General features: G+C 41.7%; 1 protein-coding gene across 2 annotated transcripts in view; it reads right to left on the reverse strand.

Annotated features, from left to right (window-relative positions):
• The window catches only part of LOC146692079 (glutamate receptor ionotropic, kainate 2-like), a 63876-nt gene extending 38512 nt beyond the window's left edge, over positions 1–25364 (reverse strand). Inside the window, exons 1-6 of one of the 2 annotated variants that reach the window (XM_085432023.1) lie at positions 24795–25364; positions 7366–7533; positions 6130–6387; positions 3517–3698; positions 2528–2581; positions 900–1073 (exon numbers count right to left, since the gene is read on the reverse strand). In XM_085432023.1, coding sequence (XP_085288149.1) covers positions 900–1073; positions 2528–2581; positions 3517–3698; positions 6130–6387; positions 7366–7533; positions 24795–24918 — 960 coding nt within the window. In that variant the 5' untranslated portion in view covers positions 24919–25364. Of the gene's footprint in view, positions 1–899; positions 1074–2527; positions 2582–3516; positions 3699–6123; positions 6388–7365; positions 7534–24794 lie in introns of both variants that reach the window. The other variant, XM_085432021.1, reaches the window with a different exon arrangement.
• Between the last annotated feature and the right edge of the window lie 1698 nt (positions 25365–27062).

The raw sequence follows: 27062 nt of genomic DNA on the forward strand, positions 1-27062 counted from the left end.
CATTTCTGTTTTAAAGCCGTGCATGCTGAATGTTTCTGACACAACTTAGGCTGTAATATATGTAGATACATAAAAAAACCCCACACATTTAAATTCATCACAAACTGTGTGTGTTCATATTTGATCATGTGTAAGCTTGAATTAAGGCTGTGATTGATATGAATAGACACCATGCACTGTGGCTAATTCAAAGGCTTGTCTTTAAAGTCTCTAATGAAAAGATTCTTCTTTCATTGCACAGATTTTAGAAACCATATCTTAAGTCTGCCAAGAACAAAGAGAGGCAGGCTAAAAGAAGAAAAAAAAAGGTGTTTGTCTCAAAGGAAGGTGTTGTGAGGGAGGTGGAGTAAATTGACTGTTTACAACAACAGACCCAGAAAGGGACCTTGAATGTCCATGACGAGCTCCATTCCCGTTTTCACTTTCAAATCACCTTATCCCATGCTTTTTTGGATGCCATCCTAAAAAACCAGGGCCATAATTTCCATCCAATTTGCTCCCTCTCTCTGCATGAACACTGACAGATTGTCATATTTTGGCCACGCTCCCAGAGGAGAGTTGTGAGAGGCAGGAGGGCAGATAAACGGCTATTACCATTCACACCAGCTCATTACGGAGCATTTAGACCCAGGAGCACCAACTCAAAAGCTCCACGCGGTACCCACCCCAGGAGCCCCTCACAATTGAGTTTGTGATTGACAACTGGTACTCAGTTACAGTTCTTTTCCTCCACAGCTACGCTCTATTTCAAAACACTCATTTTGTTTCATCAATCAAAAAAAACCAACAAAAAACAAAAACAAAAAACTTTATGTATGGCATCCAAATTATTTGGGCAGTTTTTATTTTTATGTGGACAGTAAGATGTACACATCTTAGATAAAAAGGTTTGGGCCTACCGTCATGAATCCATCCAGCAGGCCCGAGTCTGGCTTGGGTGGGGCTTGTAATCTCTCCATTGACCACTTCTCGATGATCGACGACACCTGAGAGTTTTCTGTGTTGAGTATGCGGAAACCGGTCATGTTGACTCCACTGTAGCGATATGGTTCCATGTCAAGGGCGAAAAGGTCCTAGAGGCACAAAGATCAAAATGTAACTGAAAAAAAAAATCATGATTTCCTCATCTTCCCTCCTCCACTGCTATACATCGCTCATTTTCATAATTACAAGTCGACGTTTGAGCGGCAGCCACTGCCAAATGAGGGAGCGCAAAAGGGTGCAGTTGAAGGGATTTCAGGAGCTATTTCATCTTACGCTGAGACAGTAGCCTTGATAAAGGCAAGCCTTTCAAGGTTACCGGCATGCTTTTGGTGGACTGCCATCTATCATGTGGACGGAAAAGGACGACTCAATTGTCCCGCATGCAGCATGTCTGGCATCTCACCAGGCAGATGTCTCTGGGATGCAACAACACAGTTGACAGAGAAACAGCGGGTGATGGACGCAGAATGGGGCTGCCGTGGTCAATGTTTGCTGTCCTATTCCGAGAGCAGCATGAATGGCTTGGTACCAGTGTGCAGCATCTCGGGCCAGCACACTGGCTTCCAATTCTGCCAAACACTGACTGATGTTAAAGTAGGCATGCTTCCATCCCGGCAAGAAACAGCATGCCACCGAAAGAGGCCTATAATCACTATTCTCTTCCCTTTCCCAATGACATACCTGCTGTCACTCACTCCCCTTTCATCTAGTCAGGTTCTTACTGTATGTGGATGCACTAGGGATAGTTACATGTCCTCTGCAATGGTAAATGTCTTTTCAGGTCAGTTTTCTCTAACCTTTTCTTCACCCTTTCCAACTGTGTTCCAAACAACACAGCGGGCTATTTGTTTGTTAGAGCTATAATGGACCAAATGGGTGACAGTCTCATCTGCTCAGGGCTATTATCTAAGCTCTCAGTCTTCTGTTCTCTGGGCTCAGTGAAGATGTGCTGCTTTTCATCTGGAGTGTGAGAAGCAATCTTTGTAGTGGCTAGATCAAAGAAATTTAGCAAACTTCAATCGCTGCTGGAGTGAGAATAAAATACCTCCAACTGCTTTTGTTTCCTAAACTCTGGGTAGTGGTCAGCCAGGTGAGGTGAGAAGGTTGTTCAGAATTTAGAAAATAAATTCAAGTTAAACTTTCTCAGCAGACGCAGTGGAATGCAAAGGGTATATTTATAATAGACTGCATAACAATGACTCAGCCTTTCAAGGGCATCGGTTTCTGTGATCGCAAAGTCAGCTTGCACTTCGGGTTCAAAACGCCTCACATAAAATGAAAATAATGGGATGTTTTTCTTTGACTAGTTCTCGGTTAGCGGTATTAAATTGTATTCTCAGAAATGAAAAAGTGACAGGTAATTTTTCATTGCAACAAGGAAAAAAAAAACAGATTAATGTTTGCACTACAATAGGCTCAGAAGACGAAATATCTCCAAACAGCATGTTATCAAGTGGACGGGGCTGTGCAAAAAGAAAAAAAGTAACAAAACACAGTCTATCATCACATCTTGTCAACAACAAAAAAGTCCCAGGGTACTCACCAGGGTTGTAAATATATAATGATAGTACTCCGTCATCATACCCATTGCCAGGGCCTACAGGGAGAAATAAAAAGCAAGCAGTAACTAAAAGTCAATTACAAATAGCTTAATGAATTGTGGTATTAGAATTACTAATTGACCTGTTATTTAATACATATTGCCACCCTGACACCTGTCAGAAAGGCACCTGAGACTGGAAAAAATGTGAAAGCGGGGGCCTGCCAAGGCATTTTTAATTGTCCTGATGACTGATGAACAGACTTATTCGGTTATTATTACACTCAGAGCCGAGACGGTATCATGACACTGACAGTAATTTTGCTTGAAAAAATCAGTCTATGCGTCCACATTGCTCACGTTTCTCCCAATACGTTGTACATTATATCCTAAGTCCATGCGGGCTCGGCACTGCATTGTGCATGCAACGATAAATAACAAACAAAATATGCGCCACAATAAAGAATCATTAGTTTTGACACACAGCTATAGAGAGAACTCCAACTGTGCAATATGCTTGTGAGAAGACTTGAGCTCAACAACAACCCCCACGGTTCTCATTAATAATGCGCCTCTGCTAAATGAATTGAACATGCCTGTGAGCAGAATTAGACTTTATAATTTAAAAGAAAAAAAATATGTACAATGGAAAGCATCCATTATGACGGGCCACGAGTAGATATCTAACACACAAGGATTAAAGATGTACAGATCTGCAGCAGTTCTTAAAGAGAGAAAGAATAAGATAGGGATCACGAATGGACTTATGTTGATTATTTTAGCACATATATATGTGTATATATATGAGTCTGGGTACTCAGTAACATGTGAAAATTTCTTTAAGGGGAAATTATGTAAATTTTATACAGTAGCTAACTTACTTTTAACTAAATTCAGGAAACAGTGTGATAAAATTACTTATGCTGTTCACAAATGCTGCAGACATCCGTGAGTCTAAGAGAGTATCAGGGCTCATTAAGGTGAGTTGATACCTGTTTCAGGATCCAGGCAGCCATCTCATGTCCACAATCAAATATGACATGGAACTCCTTTGCCTTCTTCATCTCCTTCAGAAGTGGCTTGGCGTCCTTGGTCTCTGTGGGCAGCTGTCGGATCTTCAAACGAATGTTGTATCGTGAAGGTGCCTTGATCAGCTCCTGCAGTCGAATGAGACCTGCAGACAAAGAGGATACATATATAGTGTGAAAGGACCATTTTAAAGATGCAGCAATATGGTGTGTTTGATGTGCCACCATTTTGAAGTAACTCTGATTCTAAGGAGGCCACGAAGACCAATTGGAGTCATGTATTCTCAGCAGAAAAAATATGCTCATATGCATGTCTTCCTAATCCGCAGTCTATTGATCCTCCTACTCATGCTTGGCAAGCAAACAGACAGCTACAGACTTATCAAGAGAATGTTACACCAAGCCAGCACATTGCACTCTTTCATAACAAAAACCACAATACAGAGAGCGCCTCATTTTGCAACCTCCTACAGAAAGTCCCATCCTGAAAGAAGCTTCCCAAATGGTGATTTGCTCTTGTCTTCCATGATACCATAGAATAGCGCGGAATAGGTTCAATTTTTATCCAGATGGAAAGCCGTGGTCAATCCTGCCTCTTCTGCCTCTCTCACATACACTTCAGACGTGTTCTGATGAGAGAGGCTCTGTTTGCCCAGCTTGTACTTGCCCCCAGGGAGCCCGGCGCCTTCGTCACACATTGAGCTACAATCTTCACCTTTCATTTCTCGACCACACGCTCAGGTAGAAAGCTCTCCGGGAGATACTGTGATGAGATTACAATGAGTTTCTCCCTCAGTAAAGAACTTCAGAGTCCAGGGATGAAAGAGGCTGGATTGATGGGAGAGATGATTACTTGTCATGGGTATAAAAATGGATGGAGCAGCAAGGATAGTTTGAGAGGGAACTGGAGAGAGATAGGATTTTTTTTTCAACCACTTTAAGATAGCTCAGCCTATTTTTTATTTTGAAATGAAGTGCTGTGTGAGCAGTTTAATGGTCTTACTGTGAGTGGGGCTGGGTCTCCCTGAGGCCTATAGAAAGATTGGTGTGAAATAGGAACATGCAGGTCTCGCCTTGAAAAGTACCATTGTAGGGAGGAATACTGAACCTATACAGCTTTCCTCAGGTAATCCCAATAGATCCCTACTCTAGGGCATGTCTGCGTCTCCCTGTTTTTGTTCGAACTGACACTTTGGGAGGTGTTAAGCTAGGAAAAAAAATCTGTCAAGGGAGCTCAACGTTTGGGAAACACTGTCATTGTAGATGTTTGTGGGCTCTGGCTAATTCCTTCAGACTTTCCCCCTGGATCTTCTAACGGCTGTGTGTGAATATTTTATCCCCTCTGATAGTTTTTCCTGTCAGCCGTCAGATAGGCTCCAATCAGCAGCGCGGGGCTCTGGAGCATGAAGCTGTGTGATTACAGCCTGAGACCGGGTGGAAACGGAGGGGGTAAACAACATGGCTGTGCAGCTGTCACACTTTTCAGGGCGTCAGGTGCGTTACAGCCTATACGTACCACAGAGGAGGCCCAAGCAGCTCCTATCTGATGCAGAGAGAGGTGAGAGATCACCCCGTTTGGCATCTCTCCGGGACAGTTTGCAGGAGAGTGAGGGTGTTAACATACTGAGCTCCAAGGTAGGAAGAGAGGGGAGGTCAAGGAGATGAGTCAAAATAATGTGGCAAGCGGGACGAGCCAATGGGATATCAGCTGAGGTTAATGTATGAGTGCTAGAACGCTGCAGGATTGGCTATTTACAATATATCACAGATGTGGAAGAAGAGACACTTGAAGAAGTCAAATGGCTGTAAAGGTGATGCTTTCAAAAGGAACAAAAGGGCTCTCGTATCTATTTAGAGGCGCTGCATAGGATGTCAACTACAAGACTATATAGACTGGTGGAGAGAAGAAATTGAATTCATTAGGCAACCTGAAAATTTAATCCTCCTCTCTGCTCTGTAATTTACTTACATTTACTTGTCAACCACGTCATGCCAAAAAGCTCATAACTTGTGAATACGCATTTGAATATTGTTATCTTCTCTAGAGTGATTATACTTTACCTTGTAAAACTCTCACTGTACTCCAGCTAAAATACGACTCGCCTTTTAAAAAGCACGTTACGAGGCACTCCGCAAAGTCACAGGATAGACAAAATGGCTCAGAGACTCATTTGATTGCCACCCTCAGAGATCAAGTGTCTCTGTGTGTTATTAATGGCTGTTGTCAGCGCCCACATACTACAATTCTGCATTGCATTAATCTGAAGAGACACAGGGTCATTCTGGGTAATGTGGTTCTCGTTTTTTTTCTGTGCTGCTGCTCACTCTCCTGGAAGACTGACACGGGCAGCACCTGGAGGACTAAGGCAGAACAGTAAGCTATTGATTTCTGAATTAACTTGACAGGTTACAAAGCACTCTCTGAACTCTGAGCAGCACTGCTGCTTTTTGTAGATCACCTGGTACTTCTTTCTTACTGGACATTGTTTTTTGGTTGGTTTTAAGAATTGTCACATCCATCATCACACAAAACACGCACCAGTGGAAAATGAAGACAGACACCGACTGTACCTGTACCTGTGCTGTCGTCATAGACCACGGTGACTGTTCTCCACTTGAAGAAGTGCACCAGGTCGAGAATGGCTCTGCTAAGGGAGGAGAAGTCAGGGTATAGGCTGACATAGTACGAGTCCCTGTTGTCTGACACCTGATGCTTCCACTTGGTCTGGATGTGGGGCACTCCCAAAGCATTGCAGATGGACTGGACCGCGTTAGCTGACGAGCTGTGTGAGGGGCCAAAAATGGCCGCCACACCTAAGGAAAGCTGGTCACATGCTGACGGGGTAGCAAGGAAAAATAAAACAAAAGAAAACAAAAAGACAGTTAGTTTCATGTTTCGGTTATGCTTTTAAGTTTCACTATATCTCATATTCTCTGCTCAATTTTTTTCTTTTTTTTGTCCACATGTCACCTGAAGCAACCAAAACATAAACAGAACCGGTGCTTAATAATTTCCTCAGCCCAGCGGATAATCTTAATTCCGACTGTGGAATTTTCTTTTATAGCCGCTAGCGGTTCGGAGCGTTGTTTATACAAGCTGGACCTCTGTTTGAGTAGGAAGGAGAACATCTTTCACACTGTTCCACTGTGGTTGTGATTGATGTGGGCAAACAAAGAGAGGGGGAAAAAAAAAGATGGGAACACTCGGGGAAAAAAATAGCAAATTAATAAGCCTCGCAACTGTGAGGACTTCACAAGGTATCTTTGGTCATTTTTCTCCCCTTCGTTAGCTCAACTCTCTTTAAACTCTGTCAATTAGTAGCCCATTTTAACAAATAAATGTCAAGTCGTTTGTGGATGTAAACTGCATTAGTGGTTAGATGGGGCGAATAACAGAAAATATTCTACGATGTACTCTGTGGTTTTATCTCGAATCACTGCCCGGTTTACACGTTCATAATAATAATAATGATGCAATAATCTTCTTTACTGTGAGCAGTAAATTGAGATTTCAGACACCATGAACACAAATGCTTGTCCATCATCAGCGACCAACAGGGCAGGTTTTAGGTTTCCTTTACAAAAGGTTAATGCATTACACATGGGCTTTACAGCATAAAAATACAAGCTATACATGGACATTACTTTTATCCTTTTAACTGATAAAACATGAATCGATTTGACACTCAAATAGGAAAGTAGAGTGTGCAGCGTTTGTCTGAATGGCTACCTGTAAAATACTAATTCATGTAAGAACAAAAAGCACTCACAGTGAGATTCAGCTAAACGTCCTTTCCATTCCTCTTGACTCACCTTTCCGGGAAGCCTCAAAGCTGTCAAAGATGTTTATTCTCTGGATGTCATAGGTCAGCGTGGTGTTGGGGAGCAATGTGCGGTTCCTGTTGATTGTGTTCAAGGCAAATTTAAAGGCTAGTTCCTCTGCTCCCGAGGGGCCGCTCTCAATGGATTCAAATATTCCTCCTGAGGGATAAAAAGCAGGAGAGAACAAGACGTTTGAATGGCGAGTCCAGCCTCCTATAATTGCCATAGATTCCTTAACACAAGAAACCTTCAAGTAAATGATGGATATGATGCAGGCAATTACAGCTCAAGCAGTGCATCATTTTTTAAGTATTTGTACTCATATTATTGATGCTGCTGTGTTCAATGCTTTTCACAGCTCAGTTTCATGCTGACATGAAACAGATTTACAATGCGGAGTAGGCATTTGGATCCCTGCTGATTTGCATTCTGTGGCAGTCGTCGGCGTAATTATAGGCAATTAGTTGCATTGGGAGGTGAGTTCAGGGGTGGTTGCCCTTCTTTAACTCCCTCGCTCAGCCTTGACAGAAAGGTTCACTCTACCAGTTGTCCCATTGATTTAAATGATTCTCAAATGAGATGCGAGCAAAGAAAGCCGGGCAAGAGCAGAGGGAAATTAAAGTGAAAAGGTAGACGAGAGAATAAGAGCCACGGGGGAAATCAGAAACATATTTAAAGTGGGTATAAATAGAGGCAAGTCAGAAAGACAGATAACGAGAAGGTCAATCAAATCAGAAATTAAGATGCCATTGGGGCATTTTTAACAATACTAATTAAAAACATATGAACCTAACTGTATATCTCACTGTTTACTCGGTTGGTTCTGTTGCTGTCTGGCAAATCTTGTTACCTTTTTGGTGTCTGTAACTGATGAAATAAAAACTTTTACATAACCAGACACTATAATTACTGCTGCAAAGAAAGGTGTTGTCAGTTTAAAATAGCATCCTTCAGAACTGTCAGTTATTCTGAGCACAACAGGGACAATTAATGCTCCAGCTGGTCTATTTATGCACTTCAGGATCCGAGACAAAGAATATCAATGTTTAAAGTGAGCCACTACAAATGTGTCTTGTTTTCTGATTATGTCAAGCATAATTTATCTGCATGTATTTACACTGGACTTGGTATGCTTTCTCCTATTTTCTGTCTTTGGGATCCTTTTGAAATTGTAGATGGTCCCACAGGTGATGCAAGTCATTCTTAGACTGCTATAAACACCCATCTCACACAAGTCTTGGATCTTTAGGATGTCAATTAGAGCAGCTATCCCTACAGTAGTTGCTCTGGCTTTGACCCAACCTTCTGTTTGCAAGCCATTTCGAGGAACGCTGGCTTAAAGGAAGAGGAGCTTGATTCACAAAGTGGATAAACTAAGGGAATGCACCAAAGAGGAGAATAAAAAAGGATCATTTTGAACTTTGAATCATAGGAAGTTTTAAAATGTTTTCCTGGAATTGGGTATAAAAAATTGCACCAAATTTGCATGTTCTGTTTTGTTTTGTTTTTAATGGGTTTTAGGAACATTTATGAAAATATATCAGTGTTCACATCATCTAATCCACAAGCCAGCCACTCAGCACATATGCAATTTCAGGTGTAACTGGGGTCAGAGAGAATTTTCACACATCCATCAACAGGATGAGGTAAAACCGCGTGAAAGGGGGTCTGATATGCAGCATTATGTAGCATATTACTCTGTGTTTGCATGTATAAATATGGACACTTGCTTTTAATGTGTTTTTATCCCAACTGCAAAGCACTTTGTCACTGTGTGTTGTTTTTTTAAGTGCTATACATATACAGTTATTATTCTTCTTAATATATTAAATCACACCAACAATATTTGAATGTGAAACAGCTTTGGAGTTAATCAGCCACTTTCAGCTATGAAAATAAAAACATAGGAAGACAACACATTTCAACAGCTGATACACCTTTGAAAGTGGTCTAAATCCCATGAAGGCTATACAAAAATCAAACTTAAAAGAGAATGCATGAGGGGGGAAAGATGAAAGGGTGTTGTGAAAGGAGCTCTGAGAAACACTCCAGAAGACGAGAGCAGAGTTCACGAGTCCTTCTATGGATCCCATCCTCTTGGAGGACAGAGAGTCAGTTTGACTGAATCCAAAATGAAAAACTTTAAAGCCTGTTTATTGATTCAATTATACGGAGCAAAGGGGGAAGTAAAACTGAAAGAGTGGCACATTTTTTGAAAGAGTACAGAAAGAAAGAGGGCTTTACAGTAACAGATAGCGGCTATAAATAGCATCTGGCCATGGCAGGCAGTGATAGAAAATGAGAGCAGGAGGGCAAAGAAGATGTCATTAACCCGGGGAAGGGAGCTTTGTCACTGTCACCACAGTACAGCCATATATTGGGGGTTCTTACTTTATTTTATGGAATTTTCATTTATATATAGCCCAGTCCAGCATTGCAGTTTGTGATAAGAGATATGTACAAAGTTAAGAAGGCAATGAAGCACACATTCTGAGCGTCACTGTGTCACTCAGTGAGCTGAGTTAATGATTTTTTCATGTGTAAATCCTCCTCCTATACAGCGATGTGATGCGAACATGTTGCTATTCATGGCTTTTCATTTTACTGAAATGACACATTAATCTTCAAAGGAGCGAATACCCAAAAATCACCATTAAAGATGATAGAAATCATGTCAGTCTGACCTAATAGATAATTATTACAGTATAGCCCTGAGGGAGCAGGCTGAGCTCCACTGGGCTGTTGAAAATTAGCATAAGGACTTTAGGTTATGCACATCTGATTTCCCTGGCAAGCTGTATGTCTTGGGCATGCTGGTTTGATAGAAATCATGTACCTTAAGAACTCAGAGAAGAAACATTAAATAAAAGTCTGCAGAGGATAACATAAAATATTTACAGTTAAATTTCAAAATGCTAATAAATGGAATAGCAGTGGTTATCGTTTGCGTTAGTGCTCCTTTGAATCTAATGTGCTACATGAATCCTTGGTTTTCATTTGCACTATTGATTATAGAGACTAATCCATCTCGTGCTCCTTCCCAAAGTAGATGTTATGCATCTTTCAAGAGACATAAGTGACATTAAAACCCATACGAGTTAATGTATATTTACCTTGTTTAAAGTCTAATAACACTCTACCTATTATATTTGCATTTATCTTCTCCTTTCTCTTGTTTTTGTGGTCCGTGTGACTGCAGGTGTGTGAGTTGCAGCTGAGATAATCAGCCTGTGTGTGTGCGTGTGTGTGTGCATGTAAGAATTATAGAGCTTCCATCACTGGGATTGGTTTGAATTATGGTGCAAATGAAAGCTCTGAGTGAGTTATGAGCTGGATAATCACTCTGACGAGAAAACAGGGCCCGCTGATCGGAGTGTTTCAGTGTGCCTGGATATGTGTGTGCCTGTGTGTCACTGAAAGAAAGAGAGAAAGACTGAGCGGAAAGTCAAGACCAAAGCGTAATGCGGGAGGGTGTCTGTATACTTTCCTCCCTTTTAATGTTTTATCACTGTTAATGAAGTGTATTTTGGATTACAATTCATGCAATAACTTGCTCACTGGCTTAATATCTCTCAGAAGTTAAGTTTGTTCTAAATTAACTTCTGTACACAGAAAAAGTACATCTCTGAAGGGCATACTTGAAAAACACTAGTAACAGACAACCTTGAAAATCACATTCAGTAAAGTCTATCTGCTGATCACATGCTGTTTGGAACAAAGATTAAAGCTAAGACTTTTTTTTTATTACTTTGTTGAATTGTGAGCACTTGCGAAGCATTGCAAACTGTGAATGAAAATACATTTAGCACAATTAGCTCTCTCTACTGAAGGATGCTCTTGTACAATGAGAGATGGGAGTTAGATATGTTGCCATGGCGACTCATGCAGCTATGCTATGGCTGAGAGGCACCGGCACTTTTGGCATGTGAGGAGCTGATTGGTGGAGGAAGGGCATTGTGATAGTGTGTACGACCTGTCTCTGTGACTAATGACCAGCAGTGCAGCTGCAGGATGGCAGTGGGCAGTCGGGTGGCTGCCATGGCAACATGCGAGCAACCGCGTTGCTAAGGCAAATGGCCCAGGTATGCGCATGAAAGCCTTCAGTCTGGCTGCAAGACCTCCACCCACCACACCCCAACATCTACCACACCCTAACCCGCTGGCCCGTTTCTTCCTTCCTCCATCTTTCAGCCAGAGAGGATCAGTGCAACAGGCAGGAGGCAAAAGTGATGGAAACGCTCCATAAATATCCCTGAAATTCCCAGTGGGAGCGCACCCTGACATGTTTGGCGGTGAATGGGACATGATGCATGAAGGCCTGCAGAAATTCGCCGCCCCTGGTCGTTAATCTGAAGCTCCCCTTCTTAGAGCTGATGACTGACCTTCCTATGCCACACAAGAGCCAATTCTATCTCGACCTGAAGATCCCTGAAAATCTGACCAGCACACAGGATGCTCAAACTCTGCTGGAAGCGCTCTCGTGTTATGACAGCCAATCATACAAAAAATCTTCTGCAGTCTGTACAAAAATTATAACTATTTGGATCACTGCAGGATGTTGGCTTACTTGTCAAATACTTCTTGTAAATATTCATTGCTTTTGGAGGTGTGACATTCTTCACTATTTTAGTCTGTGTGCACGATAAGACATGCATGCTGTGTTTAAACATTTTGTAGCCAAGACTATACATGCCAATGCATTGTTTGGCAACTACATCCTTTATGGTCTTATTATCTTGATGAGCATTAATACTGAAAGAGCAAGACAGAGGAAACTGTAAAACTAGCAAATAAAACAATATTGTGTTTAGAAAGATGCTCAATACATTTTTGGTTGTGTCTAGTGAGCCCAAGAGTAGCACTTTAGAGTGTGATGCAGGCAACATGTGAAATGTAGCTCAGGAACAAATGAGGAAGGAATCAGCAGCGACCTGATAATTAACGGGCTGTTAATGAGCAGCTCCTAAATATAACTCCGAATCAAGGACTGGATGATGAGGGGTTGCCAGAGATTGATAAGTCAATACGTTTAGGTGAATCAAAATAACTGCGACGTTCGTCACTGGTGGCACAAAATCAGGAATGCACATTTGCTGCAAAAGTACCAAGCATAGTTAAAACGGAATATGATATACAGCATGAAAAATAAGGGAAAAAAACAAGTACTACCAATCAATAAAAAACAAATCTATAATCAGCTAACCCGTTCGAAGCTGAAGATGAAACCCACAGGAGCTATTGTGTGTGAACAACAGTTTTTATCTAGCTTGTCTGGCTTGTTGCTGTTTTCTCCAGAATAGAATCACTCCTGTCACCTTAAAGCCTCTTGACACTGGGCTGGACTGTCACCTGCCACTGCTGGATGCTAAGACTCAGAGTGAGTCACACACTTGAACATACAAGTGCAAACAGACACAATCACGCACTTCGAAGATTGAAACTAAACAAAGCTGTCATGCAAGAATCCACTGAGTACAAGGAAAATGTGGCTGATGAGAGAATTTATAGCTCCCGCCTGCAGCATTTAAAGATGCCTAACTTGAGCTGAACTCAGAGTAATAATGAGCTTATCCATTGCAAAAAGATCAATTTCATCAATCTCTTATAATGAGCACATACTGTCTTCAATTAGAATGTGTGCCATGGCCCTCATCCCTGACCCGGCTCCAAGTGGGAAACCAGTGATCATATAACATGTATTAATTCCAGGCGCTGGCAACAGATGTGCTAATTTGCTAGGCTCTCTCTATTCATAATAATGTGCCAGCTCCCTCCTCAAAGTATGTGCTAATTTGCAAGGGCTTATTGTGGATGTGCTAAACTACCGGCTGACATTTTGTGTGCTAATTTGTCAAGCAGGGACCCCTTTTGGTACTAATTGTGCCAAACTGTGAGTACACTTCCACAGGCCTTGAATTGCTGAATTCCTAAATGACTTCTGTCTGCTAGCGGTTTCCAGCCTCTTCACTGCTCTCGAATTGTGAAAGCAACTGAAAAGAAATACCAACTACTGTGAAAATAAGATGTATAAGCACTAAGTGCTCACACTCGCCTGCACACATAGGCATATAAGGGTGCACACACACATTCTGACTATTCACAGAAAATATGTGCCTGCACTTGAGATTGCACAACCTCCCTAAAGAAACACGTTCTGTGGTTGTTTTGCTGTATGACCAAACACGCTCACATAGATACATGCTACAAAGCTTGTTAAAAAGCTCCTTATAAACCCATAAAAAGGTCACAAAGGAGTTTAATACTAATAAGGGTTACTTTATTTTTTTTAAATTGCTTTAAAATTTCAGTTAGTATCACAAATCTGTTTCCCACATTGCACACTGCACACCCCCAGTGAGAATCTCTTCCCAAACAGGCATGCAGAGAAATCATTTTTTACCCCAAAATGATTTATTAACATTACAGAACAAGTGGAGATAATTACATTTTGGGCTACATTAATATTTTATATATTATCAGAACTGTATGTATATTAGAACGTATTAAAAATGGTTTAAAACAATCTAATGACAATTCCCTATTTTCCATGGGGGTGGTTAGATGAGAGGTATTTTAGAAAATATCTGCTGACACTTCTGCTACACACAAATCATCAGAGGTACACAACAAAAGACATTATGGTTGTTGTAATATGAGATGTACACAGGTGGTAACACCTTTGAGCTCTTGCTGAGGCATCATTCAGTGGTGCCTCGGGAAGAGGAGTCATTTTCACTCTTCGCAGGCAAATAGCTTTCAGTTGTCTTTATGTTGTTTCTCTGTGGGGAACATTGAAAGGCTTTTTTTTTTCTCGCCTCTGTGACAGATACAGAGACTGGGAGTTTATTGGGTGACAGGCAACAGTGCTTTGGATTAAATTGGGCTTCTACGTTTTCTTATGTACATGATCACATCTTCCTCTTTTTCTGCCATTGGAGTCAGTTCTGTCATGGCAAAACATTGTGAAACTCACCATCCTGACTGGGAACTGTCTACTATCTTAACGTCTGTGCTTTGAGGGCCATGAACAAGCCAAAGTTGGAGGTGCACTTATGCACATAACTTTGGTTACCTATGCTAAATTGACAAAATATGGTCACTGGTCTCCTTGGATTTTTTTTAAATGGAGTATCTGGATTTAAACATTACATTACCAAAGCATTACAGCCAATCAAAATCTGTAAAGATATGTAGGGATGCACCAATGAGAAGCTTTAATTACACTGGTAATTTTCTTTTGTAACTTTTCATTGGCTTGTGTAATTTAGCATTTCACTAATGAATACCAATTCAGTAAATTTACATTCTTTGACGTACTTATTTGTCGTATTTTATTTTATTATATTTTATAAAGTTTGCAAAGGAATCTTCACGTTGAGCTCGGATGCTGCCTTACATATAAAAGATTCCCGGCCTCACAGTGAGGAGAAAAGCTTACTAATTTAACACTGGTTCCGGAGCAGTACGTGGTATCAGCAGCTACCTGAAGCCAAGGTTTCTGTATCGTATCAGAAATGGAAAAAATCGGAGCAGTGCATCCCAAGAAAGAAGATCATATCTCAGCAAGTGTGTTAACACCAAACTTGGTGTACAGACTCGGCAACCCTTACCAAGGTTGTGAAAACTATGTCTCGGTGAGGTGCTTGGCCCCCACATTGCTGCAGCATGATTTTTTAATGCATTCTTCCCACCTGCCCAACTGTTCCAGGGTATACCATGAAATATTCACGATACTATGGAAATAAGATTTATTTATTTATTTGTGGGGAAAAAAAAGTCTATGTGCATTGTTTCCACATTTTGTGGTGAGGTATGTAAATGTCTTTGGTTCATCATCATCAGAACAAATATACACTTTGCAGTTGTGATGTACTTTATATTACAGCTGCAGCATTGTATTTTTATTCTGTATTTTAGAGGGGGGTAAAACAAAAAGTCTTATTTGACTAATGCACATGCATTTGGGGAAAAATACAGTGGCTTTCACACACTGTAGGTTTTATGAGCCTTAGAGCTCTCAGACTTCCCATCTGAATTCCATGTATAAACATGAGCATTCCTAAAACTGCAGTCACAAGGTTATGCAGTTCACGTAAATAATACAAATCTCAAAAGTGCAGTCAGACACTTTTTCTGCCCACACAGAAAATATGTGATTTGTGTCTAATATACAGGCCATAGGGACTGAGCAGCGCAACTTATTTAATAGAATGTTTCCTGCTGCTTCATGCCTCACCTGTCTTTGCCATTTCTCTTCGTATGCCTCATCTTTTTCTCTACTCTATGAAACAAACCCACACAAACACACACACAGGGTCTTTCTCACTCCCTCAGACTAGAGTACATCTCATGGTGGCCTCGGCAGGTGACAGATGGCGACCTCACAGCACTGCTCACTGTAAACTGAGTTTTAATCAAGCCTAAGCACGTGTGAGAGATGCTAATTATCCACTGCAGGCTAAAGGAGTCCAGCCTGGAGAACATTGTGACCATGCATGTGCATCCTTGGTTTATATTAATTTTCCCCACTGTGATAATATCGCCATTTACGGCATCGCAACTGGGAAGCGTAATGCAGGATGGATTTGGTGTGTTGAGCATCCCTGGATACTTCAGCCCTCAAGCTGTATCACTCAACAAAATAAATATAGATAAGAACTTGACTAACAGTAATCTCACAGTCTTAAAAGTTAAGCATAGGGATTTCTAACTGTCTCCAGCATACTTGCCAAAAAGCAGGGTGTTAAGACACTCATCTCACTATCGCACCATTTCTTAACATTTCATTTCAGGCGCTAAAAACACTCCGATATAGGGAGAATATTTTAACAGGATAGCCTTAACTTACAACACATATAACATTTATCATATGTATCCAGCCCTGGTGCAGAGCCAAAAAGAAGTTCAATTTATAATGCTGCAATTAAGTCTCGGCAAATTATATGAGAGTCTATTGTCCTCCTTGCTCCTTTTGCTGCACTCATTCTAATTCGCACTGTTCTCTTGTTCATCAAAATGGCCCTGTATTACACCCTTACCAATGTAATTTTGAACAAAATGGCTAGTAAATTAGACTTTCTTTCTTGTAGAAGGGCAGATGTTATCTCCCGTTAGAGGCAAAGGTCAAGAATTAATTCAGGAGGCAGCTCTTTAATTCTAACAGTTGGGCTTTCACAGGGCGATGGAGAAGGGTAGAAAAATGAGCCCGTTCGCTGGATTTACTGAATCTAATTATAATAATTTTTAATCTTCATAAATTTAGAGATCTTTGCAAAGAAGGGCATTATTGTTTTCAGGGAGATAATGACATGGATGCCTGGAAACTTTAACAAGCCAAAAAGATATTGAGGGAAAAAAGAAAGAAAAACATATGTGCAGTGGATAAGTGGATAAGATTGCATTAACAGCACTAACAGCTAGTGGGTTGCAATGCGTTAAAACAAGAGTGTTTTTCATCTGCAGTAAATCTATATTAGTTAACCAGAGCTATTTCTGCTGTGAAAATGAAATGGAGAGTGTAGAGGTAATAATGATAGCATATGCTCTATATGTTGGGCACAATTTAAATGGTGATAAAAGCCCAAATACAATGTTCCTTTTCCAGACTGGGTGTACGAAAATGAAAATATTCGACTGAAAAGGTATTCCTTGCTTTGAAATTGAGATTTCGACTTTGTATGCCAAAGTACGGGGATTTTCATCATTGTGTGCAAGGACGCTGAGATCAGGAGACAGGGAGAAGTAAGGTTTGATCGCAGTGAGACAGAACAAAGTAGAGGAATGACAAGCAGACAAGCTGAAAGCCAAAGGGGAAACAAAGACGACATGGAGAGGAAGGGCAGTGAAGGACAAAGGCAAAGAAATGGAGAAAATAAGAGGAAAATGGACAGAAAAGTCTATTTTCTGGATATTAATTCGATGCTGAAAGTGCACCTCAGCATGATACTGTCTCCTCACAGCCCATCAGATTGGTTTAGAAAACAGCAGGCCATTATGTCTAAAGTCAGAGCTAGATGCAGGTAGATGGGTGTGCTGTCAAACAAGCAAAAAGAGGAATTTTGACTTGGGAAGAAAAGAGAGAGACAGAAGAAGAGAGAGCTGGGTGGGGCACAGAAAAAATAGATGAGGGAAGGAAACGAAGAGGGAGAAATTGAGAATAAAAGAGGTCACCGGAGGCAGATAAAAGACACTCAATTAAACGACTGAATGGATGGTGCATTAGACCCGAACGGACACCTGCACCCCTCCTCTCTCCCTCAGCCACAGGGCAGGAAAATGTCAGCTCCTAGTTTGGGTTCATCAGCCTCCCATCAGCCACTGTTGTACACAAGCTAGCTGATAATCAGAGCTACAGGTACACTTTGCTGCAAAGGTGTGTCAATTTGTCTTGCTTGTTCTGCAAACACAGGCAGCTGCGCAGTAGCAAAGAGAGAAAGAAATGAAAGAGACTCGCACACTGACTTTAGCAGGAAAATAGCCAGAGGGCAAGTGATAAAAAAAAAGCAGATTAAAAAGCAAAGCTCCTCAAATATGTGCAGTTGTGTAGTTTTTCAAACTAAATAAGAAAACATCTTTTCAGGATAAAAGCAAAAAGGCTAAAGAGGTGAAATGGGTGAAAAATGAAGGCTCCTGCTTTAATCTTTCTCCTGATCTGCTGCTTCTTATTTTTTAAGGTAATTTCACCATTTCCCACATTCAATCGAACTCTGTTGGGTAGCAAATTCAGGGTTCTTTGTCATTTTTAAAAAGCTGTGGGTATATCTCATGGGAAGCTGTGTAAGAGAAATGGAAGCAATTGGCTTCATTATGTCTCTTCAGGCTCTTAAAATAAATTGTGCAAGATGGGAATATCAAACCAAGCCTATTCCAGTCCACTGTTATGTTTGGAGAAGGGCCAGATTTAGTAGGTCATTTCAATTGGATTGTCTCTGAGCGTGGATGACAAACAGCAGAACACAATCAAAACCTACTGCAGCCAAGCCAGGTAGCATTAAAGCCTTATCTTATCTTATTAAAGCTTCAAAAAATGCTTTTGCAAACTCTGTGGTTTATTTTGCTTTATTTAATAATTCTTAGGCTTTCCTATACTGTTGCGGTTCCCCCCCCCCCCCCCCCCCCCCTCACATATGTCTAATCTCATCTTTTCATTCAAAACTGTCATCAAAACAACATCAGAAAGCTACCCAAACACTTACAAACCCTCTGAGTGAAAGCAGAGAAAAAATAAATTCAACATTGCAGGGGGAGGCATTTTGCATAGCCCTTGTGCAGCCTTGACAATGGAGCGTCATGCTGGTTCAAAGAACATGATTTTAAGTAAGCCTGCCTCAATATGTCCTCCCACAGAGCCCATTTCCCCCTGTGTCCTTGGTTCACACAGAGAAATGTTCATACATCTGACATTCTATGCTGTCAATGGGAGCCCGAATTTTGCTTTCTCTCCTTCAACCCATAGCTCTGCTCCTTCTTTTATTTCTTTATTCAGCTGGCTGGAAATGAAGGTGAATCACCACATCCTGACCTGTTTGGTGCCTTGCATCATAGCCAACACAGCCGGAGGGCTTTCTGCAATCGATTGACTTCAGAATCCCATGTAGTTTGGACATCAATGCTATCGTTTATGGCATATATGCCTTCAGAAATGTTTACCTGATCTGTGTGTTTGAAATTCACATCTGACTGCCTCAACTTAAGGCACATCTTTAAAACACTAAAACTATGAGTACATATTGGTAAACAAGCCCTTCAGCAAAAAACAAAAACAAAAAAAACAACCCACGACCAACAAAAGCAATCAGAGACTGTCTTAATGCATTAATCATACAACAAATACACTGTAAACATTTACTAACAATTAGCCCCGTTGCCATCTTACCGTAATAAACAGGTGACAAGCCAGGTTTTATTTTCTTTCTATTAAGCAATCACTTAAAAGGCAATTAGTGCACTTGAGCTAGTATAAAGTTAAAGATCTTGCACCTTTTACCTCCTGTTACAGTAAAACACAAAACATGACATGTTGTTCCTGCTCCTGAGTGGTCTCCTGTGACAACACTGGAAGTACAGTGTGGAACACTTCAAAACCATGTGGTCCTGCTCAAGCTGCTGCTGCTTGTGGCTGTTTAAGTCATTAATTCACAGCACAATGCAATATTAGCACAATCCTTCATATTCTGCTTTGAGCACACATTTGCTTTTTATTTTGTAATATTCATGTTTGTATTCTCACAGATGGTAACCTGTGATACACGAAAAGGGGACATCCGGGATTTGGCACTCCTTATTTGCTATGCTGCCAGTTTTCCTTCCTTTATCAATATTCAACGAAGCAACCCAGCATGCTGATTTTTATTGATTCACACTATTTTATAGTCTATTTGAAGTGGAGACAAACCCAACATGTCCACACGACTGGCTAATGAAAACACATTTTGGGTTTTAGTTCTTCTAAGGAACTACAAGGACATTTGTGTTACCAACCTATTTTCAGTTTTTCACTCCTATAAAAGCTATTTCATGCATATCTGCAGTCCCAGGCAAATTTTCAACTTGCTAATATGATACTGCTGACATTTATTCAGAGATGCAGTGCATGACTCCTGGCCTCCCACTACATTTCCACATACTCTACTGTCCTTTCCGTCTCTCTTCATAGAAGCCATCAAAAAACCGTAATAAAAGACCACAACTGAGAGTGGGCTGAGAGTGGACCGCTCTGAGGCAAACTAATCTATCTTTACTCTGTATACGACTCAACACTCACTGTTTTTTCATCTCACTCACACTTTACACAGACTCTCTCTTTCTCTCTCTTTTCCTCTCTAACAAACACTCTTGTTTTTCTTACACCTCTCAGTGACTTCAAATTTACTTCCAGCTCCCTTGGTGAGATAGCGAGAAGGACAGTCCCACATGTATTAAAAGATGCAAAAGAAAAAAGGAAAAGAAAAAAATTATTCCCTGTGAGTGCTTTCAGCTCCGACCTTCAGTCGGCTCCGAGCCACAGCAGCAACGCAGCAAGACGTGCTGTAGGCTCTTCTCAAGGGACAGTTTCACAGAGCAATTGCACATATAACCTCTAACCCTTCTGATACCCGGCAAAATCCCTGAGTGACAACGACAAAGAGTGACAGACTGTGAATAATGAAAGCCGATACATAAGGCAAGCCTTGCGCTGGGAAGTAAAGGAGCACAGGTCTCAGATTTATTCTGTTTGATTTTCAACAAAAAAATAAATAAATAAAAGCAGACTGTGTTAAAAGAGGCTGTTATGCAAGAAAGGATTACATTGCAAACAAGGTCAATCAGCTAAAGCCTCCTTCAATGTAAATAATCTTTTCAAAAGTTGCTGGTAAACCTCAAAAAAAAAAAAGAAAAGAAAAAAAGAAAAGAAAAAGACTTAATGCTAAGAAAAAAAAACTAATTTCATACCTCAAAGATATTTGCCATTTCAAAATGGCAAGAAATATGTACCCTGAATTAATCACCATTGAGCCTTTTGTAACTGAGGCATGACAGCTAGACCTTCAAAGACTCTGGACTGTAAACATGTTTTAGAAATCCATCTAGATAGTTCTCTGCTTCAAGCCCATGTGTGGTGCTGCATGCTAATGTAAGACAGATCTCCTCTTTGTTCTTGAAACCCACGGTGGGTATTTTTATACCATGGAAATCATTTGCGAGCAGAGATAGTTTCATATTTCTATAAGCTTTGATTGGGTCAAGTGACACGTGAATATTTTAAGCAGCTTTGTGCCCATTTTAAATATGTTTGCTGTGAACATGCTGGCAGTGGGCCAGGGCACAGGGTGTTAGCCATAATTCCTGCAATCCTAAACTAAACTCCAGCATGCTGATAATTCAGGCTGGCAGAAAGCAAAAGCAAATTAGTCAATTAACCACAAACTCCCATTGAATGTGTTCCCTCTATCCTTGCTCGTTTTCAACAACCTTCTAATTTTACCACCACGAGGGGATAAAGCGGTTTAAATATTAGACACCCAAAAGAGAGCCTATATTCTGGCACAGCATTGTGGAAGGAGTTAGATAAACTTCTCTTCTACCCGAGGGGATTGTGTCTTTTGCCAGTGGACTGAGAAAAAAAAGCTTGATTTCCTTTCCAAAATGAAAAAGAATGTTGTGTTTTAGTCATAAATATTCCCACACGTCTGTACTGGGGAAATATAAGTATAAGCAGGAAATAAACAAATGAAATGAGTATCTCTGAGTCAACAATGCTTTCAGCAGGAGTTGACAGCCCAGGGACACACTGCATCTGCCAGCGCTGCTTCCAAATGGCAGTGATAAGGTTATCACTCAACCTCACAGTCACAGACCGACTACGGACATCAGAATTAAAAGGCGGTCTCAGTTTCACTGTTGATATTTCTCCAACTGAATTTCTTTATTTTTAGAGTAACATGCGGGTCTGTAAGTCAAAGTCATCTGGGTTGGAATAGCAGATGTGATGACTCACTGCTTGTGTGACAGAACATTTGGGGGCAGCTAAATAGGATCATGCACAAAATGTTATTTGCATGGAAAAAATAAAAAAATAAAATGAGATCCTTCAGGTTATGGGACAGATTTGAAAGAAAACATTGAATTTCCACTTCACTGAATTTTAACAGGCCATCTGTGAGTGAGAAAAACTGAGCTTTAGAAGCGTCTGACACTAAGCTATTTAATTATTTCAGGAAGCTAGTTCAGATGTTTCTACACAATTGGAATTTTATGTATTTTAAGCAGTTGTGTTTCAGATTATATTCAAAACGGGCATTTTGCATATTTATGTGTGCAGCCTTCATTGTAAGGGTGGGAAAAGAAAATTAAACGACAGAAACATTTTGTTCTCTATCCCAAAGACCCTTAGCAACATCAGTAGCTAAAAAAAGTGTAATTCAGTGCTCCCAGAAGGCAAATGTGAAGTAGTAATGAAGAGAGAATCTTTTCTCAAGAGGTTTTTTATTACAACTTGTATGGGCTGGCTCTATTTTCTGCATCTAACTAAATAAATTACCTGTAAGATTTATAAATGAGGAACACTGAACATAATAACTCAACTCAGTATGGGAATGGGCTCAGCATATTTGCCTGCAGCTGGTGGCCTGAACACTGTTTTTCTTTTCCTTTCTCCTCCGACACTTGTCGCTCTACATGGTGAGACTGGAGCTATGAATGCAAAAGGTTGACTATGCCGTAGTGTTACAGTGTGTCTTTGTGTAGAGGTCTCAGCCTGACAGGAGAACAGTGGTTTTTACAATGTGAGCCGCCTGTCTGGGCAAAAGGGATCTTGGGGCAGGAAAGGAACAGACGGACCCAGGGGAGCTGACCTCCTCATTTAGCCAGCCTTCTGCAGGAGCAGCTGGGATTATCTGATGAGTAAGCACATCCTCCAGGACAAGAAATGTACTGGATGGACTCTAATGTCTTTAAAGGGATTTGTAATTCTCCCGTGTGCATGCATGACTGACATGTTGTGTTATTTTTTATATAAGCTGATACATAAATCTCTAATTTAACTATATTTCTCTTTAGGAAACTCGGCTCTTTCAGAAGCAAATACAGACACATAAACTTATTTTTCTAAGGAGAATGAATTACAGTGCAGAAAATGGAGCCATTTTACAATAGAGCGTGTGTGGCGCTTGAATGACAGATATTATAGTGCATAAAAAAACAAACAAAAAAACAAAAAACAAAGACTAAGTCGTTTATAGAAGGTGTATCAGTGTGTTGTGAAAAGGAAGAGTTGTTCAGCAACAGGCGGCCGTGCTGCCAAGTCCGTGCGACTAAACAAGCTCTTGTTCAGGACCACGGACAGAGCCCCGGCTCGTAGACGCGTGCCAGGCGCTCTGACTGTCACTTCCACCAGAAGAAGGAGAAAATATCAAGCATGGGTTCACCCAGGGCAAAAGATCTCAGTGACACGAAACACCTCTTATCTTACATGGTTCTGTCTGTCTTGCTGATACCAGATGCCTTACAGATCCAGCTTGTTAGCACAGGCGACATCTTTGGTATGGGGAGGTTCACGTCTAACCTTTGCACTGATAAAACACGCACACACGAACAATAAATATGCATAAAGCGGTAACCATGGTCAGAATGATATCTGGATTTTGTCTCTTGGGAATGTTCGATATCATTTGCCGCCTTGAAAACTTTGCTATTAGCCAGTGCAAGGACTTTACCGTCCTCCGAGGATTACTGAATAGACGCCCGGCGTCTGTCAGGGAACACGCGAGACGGGAAATCGCGCGTCTTGCTGAGGAAGAAGCAGGAAGACAAGCACATCCCGTTGCCATAGCGGCGGCTCTTGCGGACGCGGCCTGACTCTTAAACAGGACCCTCAGGAGAACTGGGGATTGTAAGGATGTGTTGTCAACACTTGATGACATCCGCTGTCGTGGCGGCTCCCCTGTCACTCCAAGATGTTCTCTGTAAATGCAACAGAGAGCGGCAGAAAGAGCCACCCTGAGACGGATCTAATTAAGCATCAGAGGAAGCCACGGGAGGCTGCGATTTAGTGACTTTCAGACAGGAACACGGGCGTTAATGGCACTGTTTTGAAGTTATGTACCGGGGAAAATTCGCCGTAGTGGCAAGTGTTGAAGAATTACTTCTTTAATCCTTTTAAAGTGTCTAATTAACTCACCAGGATATTTTTTAAAGGAGTGCCTCAACTTTTAGACTACCGAATTACACAGCTAATCTGAGACACAGTGTTGGGTAAGGGCACATCCAGTGAGCACTGGAAACAAGCAAGTATCTGTTTAAACGGCAACAACCGTGTGAATTAAGCAAAATCATGGGAATTCCCTGATGGGATTTCGGATATAAAGTAGCCCGTTGCCCGGCGCATTGATCGACACTTTTCACAGATCAATAATTGATCCACTCTCGGAAAGCAAGCTAATGGTTACATGTAAACATTCACTGCAGAGGATGTGCTGGAGAGTCAGCAGTTTAAAAGACCTACGGGATGATTCAGGATGCAGGGTGAGGAGATTTAAGCGGCGGCTCTGGTGGTGAGCTTCATAGCCGTGAACTGTTGCATAGACTACTCCTGCCTTTAAGCGTCCAGAGTTACTGTAACGGTGATTTCAAGTTCACTGGAAAGCGTCATTCGTCGCTGATCGTATGAAGCACTAAGTAAAACCCCACGAAGACACTGTTACGAAATACAGTGACATTATAAAGGCACACTATGAAATATTCGCCGGGCTAAACGCTATTTTAAAAGTGCAGACGATATTATTTGCAAACTCTTAACGGAAAACGTGACAAAAGTGGGACAAAAATATCTCCACAGCCTGCATCCCGCCAATGTGTCGTGCCGCTGTGGCCAATCTTATGAGTAGTTGTTGTGATTAGACATCGTAACGTCGATGATACATTGTTATAAACAGATTACTTACCAAATCTTAAAACGTGTGGCATCCCGCGAGAGTAACCAAGAAACAGCAGCAGAAGCGGGATCAGCCTGAGGTTGGACCTGAAAGCAAGACTGGTTATCATCAGATGATGGGAGGTAATCTTCATGTTGTTTTAAAAAAAATGCACAGTGGTTATTCCCCTCGGTGCGCGGGTTCGATTCCCTCGTAATTCTTCTACGGTTGTTGGGCAAGGCAGGGTAACGGCGGCCCTGGATGCGCAAGATCACGGCATGGTCACTTGCGCTTTCCCTAAATCCATTAGCAGTCCCGGCATGATTCCTTCCCCTTCCCGTTCTCCTCTTCCTTCTTCACTGCGCCAAGAAACAGCAATCCTCGGGGTCGCGGGACGGCGGGACATCCATGTCGAAGGGTACGGATCCAGTGGGGAGGAGGGAGCCCAAGCATGGGCTATAGGTGAGGAACTGGAGTGGGTTGGAAAGGAGCTAGACAGCGCCAAGCAGAGGATACAGCAGCGATATGCACCCCCCTATGAGGCGCTCTGGGTTCCTTGCGCTCCCATTATACTGCACTGCTGCACAGGCTCTGACGTCGAGCCAAGGTTAGTATTGTGAACGCGCAACAGAGAGCGAGAGAGAGTGAGCGCGACTGAGAGAGAAGGGGAGAAAGGGGAGATGGAGATAGACTACAGATAGAAAGACGGAGAGACATGCCGAGCAGGGAGGAGGGAAATAGAGCGAGGGATGGAATGGCGGAATAAGGGAGAAAAATAATTGAAAGCTAGCAGTGTAAAACTTTAATTCTCTCTTCGTACCACGTTTCTAGGAAGCTGTTTCCCAGTTTCCTCTCATAACTTGCCCACCAAGTTCGCAGGCATTTATAGGTGTGTCTATAAATGTGCAATCGTTAAAGTGCACACGGTAATGGTAGCTAACTTTTGCAACCAGTTCAAATCACTACCAGGTTTGAATGCACCCATGAAGGCAAAGTAAATCTGAGACAGGAGGCTCTGGACTATATAATTATCACACAAAGTTATGCCACTGATCAAATTAAATTATCTTGTAACCGAAGTGGCATGTGATAAAGGGCAAATGTTAACTCTATTTAACACTCGATTAGTACGTTTCCGCTTGATCTCTCTTCAGCACCACGGCCAGAGACAGTCTAGTCAAAGAAATAAGCAGCAATCTCACTCAGGGTTCAAACAACCAGCAGTGATTTAGCACTTCAGGTATTTTTGCTGAATTCGGCAGATAAAGAAAACACTGTAAAGCTTATACACCGCTCTAAATGGCCATGCACCGTGCACAAGCGATGTGATGTCAGCAGGATAGCTTTGCACTGATCCCCCCCCCCCCCCCCCCCCCCCTCCTCCTTTGCACCCCAGTGGGATATGTGGGCCCACTTTGTGTTTTGTCATTCGTGACTTCCCTTTCAGAAGCTCTTTTACGGGATTTCAAGCATCAACCTTCCGACAATTTTCACCATCATTCCAGAAATGTGGGAGGAGTGGAATGAAAGGAATTAAAATTGGCAGAACAGCAAATCCGTAATATCGACAGAAGCTGCTGAAAGGCACGAATATTTAACCTATGCAAATAACTCCACTTTAGACTTGAAAGCCTTCCAGCAACAGACTGTTCTCAAGTGCGAGCCATCCTCCGAAGTGAAGGTGTGTGCGTCATACACACAAAGACTCCACCGCTGGTTAAATTTCACGGGGAAAGACATCCAATATCTGCTGAGCATATCGCGTTTCTATCTGATTAACGGGTTCAAAAACAGCCTCTATCCTATGCTATGCATTGCACCGAGAAGATGGATATCTGCCGCTCTTGCGTATAGGCCTGTGCTATTGATTTAACACTACATGCACCTTATCAGCATCCGCCCTAAATGGGCAGTTCTTCATGGGCCAGTGCATCAGCTGGAGGTATAGGTAGAACGGCGCACAGCCGCCCAGAAAGGGTGGAGGTCCCATTTAATCCCCACGGAGATGTGAAAGGAGCTCTTTGATGGGCGCCACCAGAGTCCAAGCCTGGATGAACACAGTTATTGTGTGGCTCGAGTGAGTGAATGGCTGGCCTGTGCGCGCGTATGTGTATGTTTGTGCGCGAGTGTGTGGTTAAGGGGGGGGGGGGGGGGGGGGACGACGACTCTAAAATAAAATTCGCTGGAATATTTATTCATGGCCTTACAGTGTATGACCTTGGCATGCTTTTTTTTTCAACCTTCACAAATGTCACTGAAATGTTCTTGAAGTGCACTCACATCGCCGTTTATTGTTCT

The sequence above is a fragment of the Copadichromis virginalis genome, linkage group LG15, assembly GCF_057382275.1.
Source record: "Copadichromis virginalis isolate Kocher_CV1m ecotype Utaka linkage group LG15, C_Virginalis_male_GT1.1, whole genome shotgun sequence".
NCBI lineage: Eukaryota > Metazoa > Chordata > Actinopteri > Cichliformes > Cichlidae > Copadichromis > Copadichromis virginalis.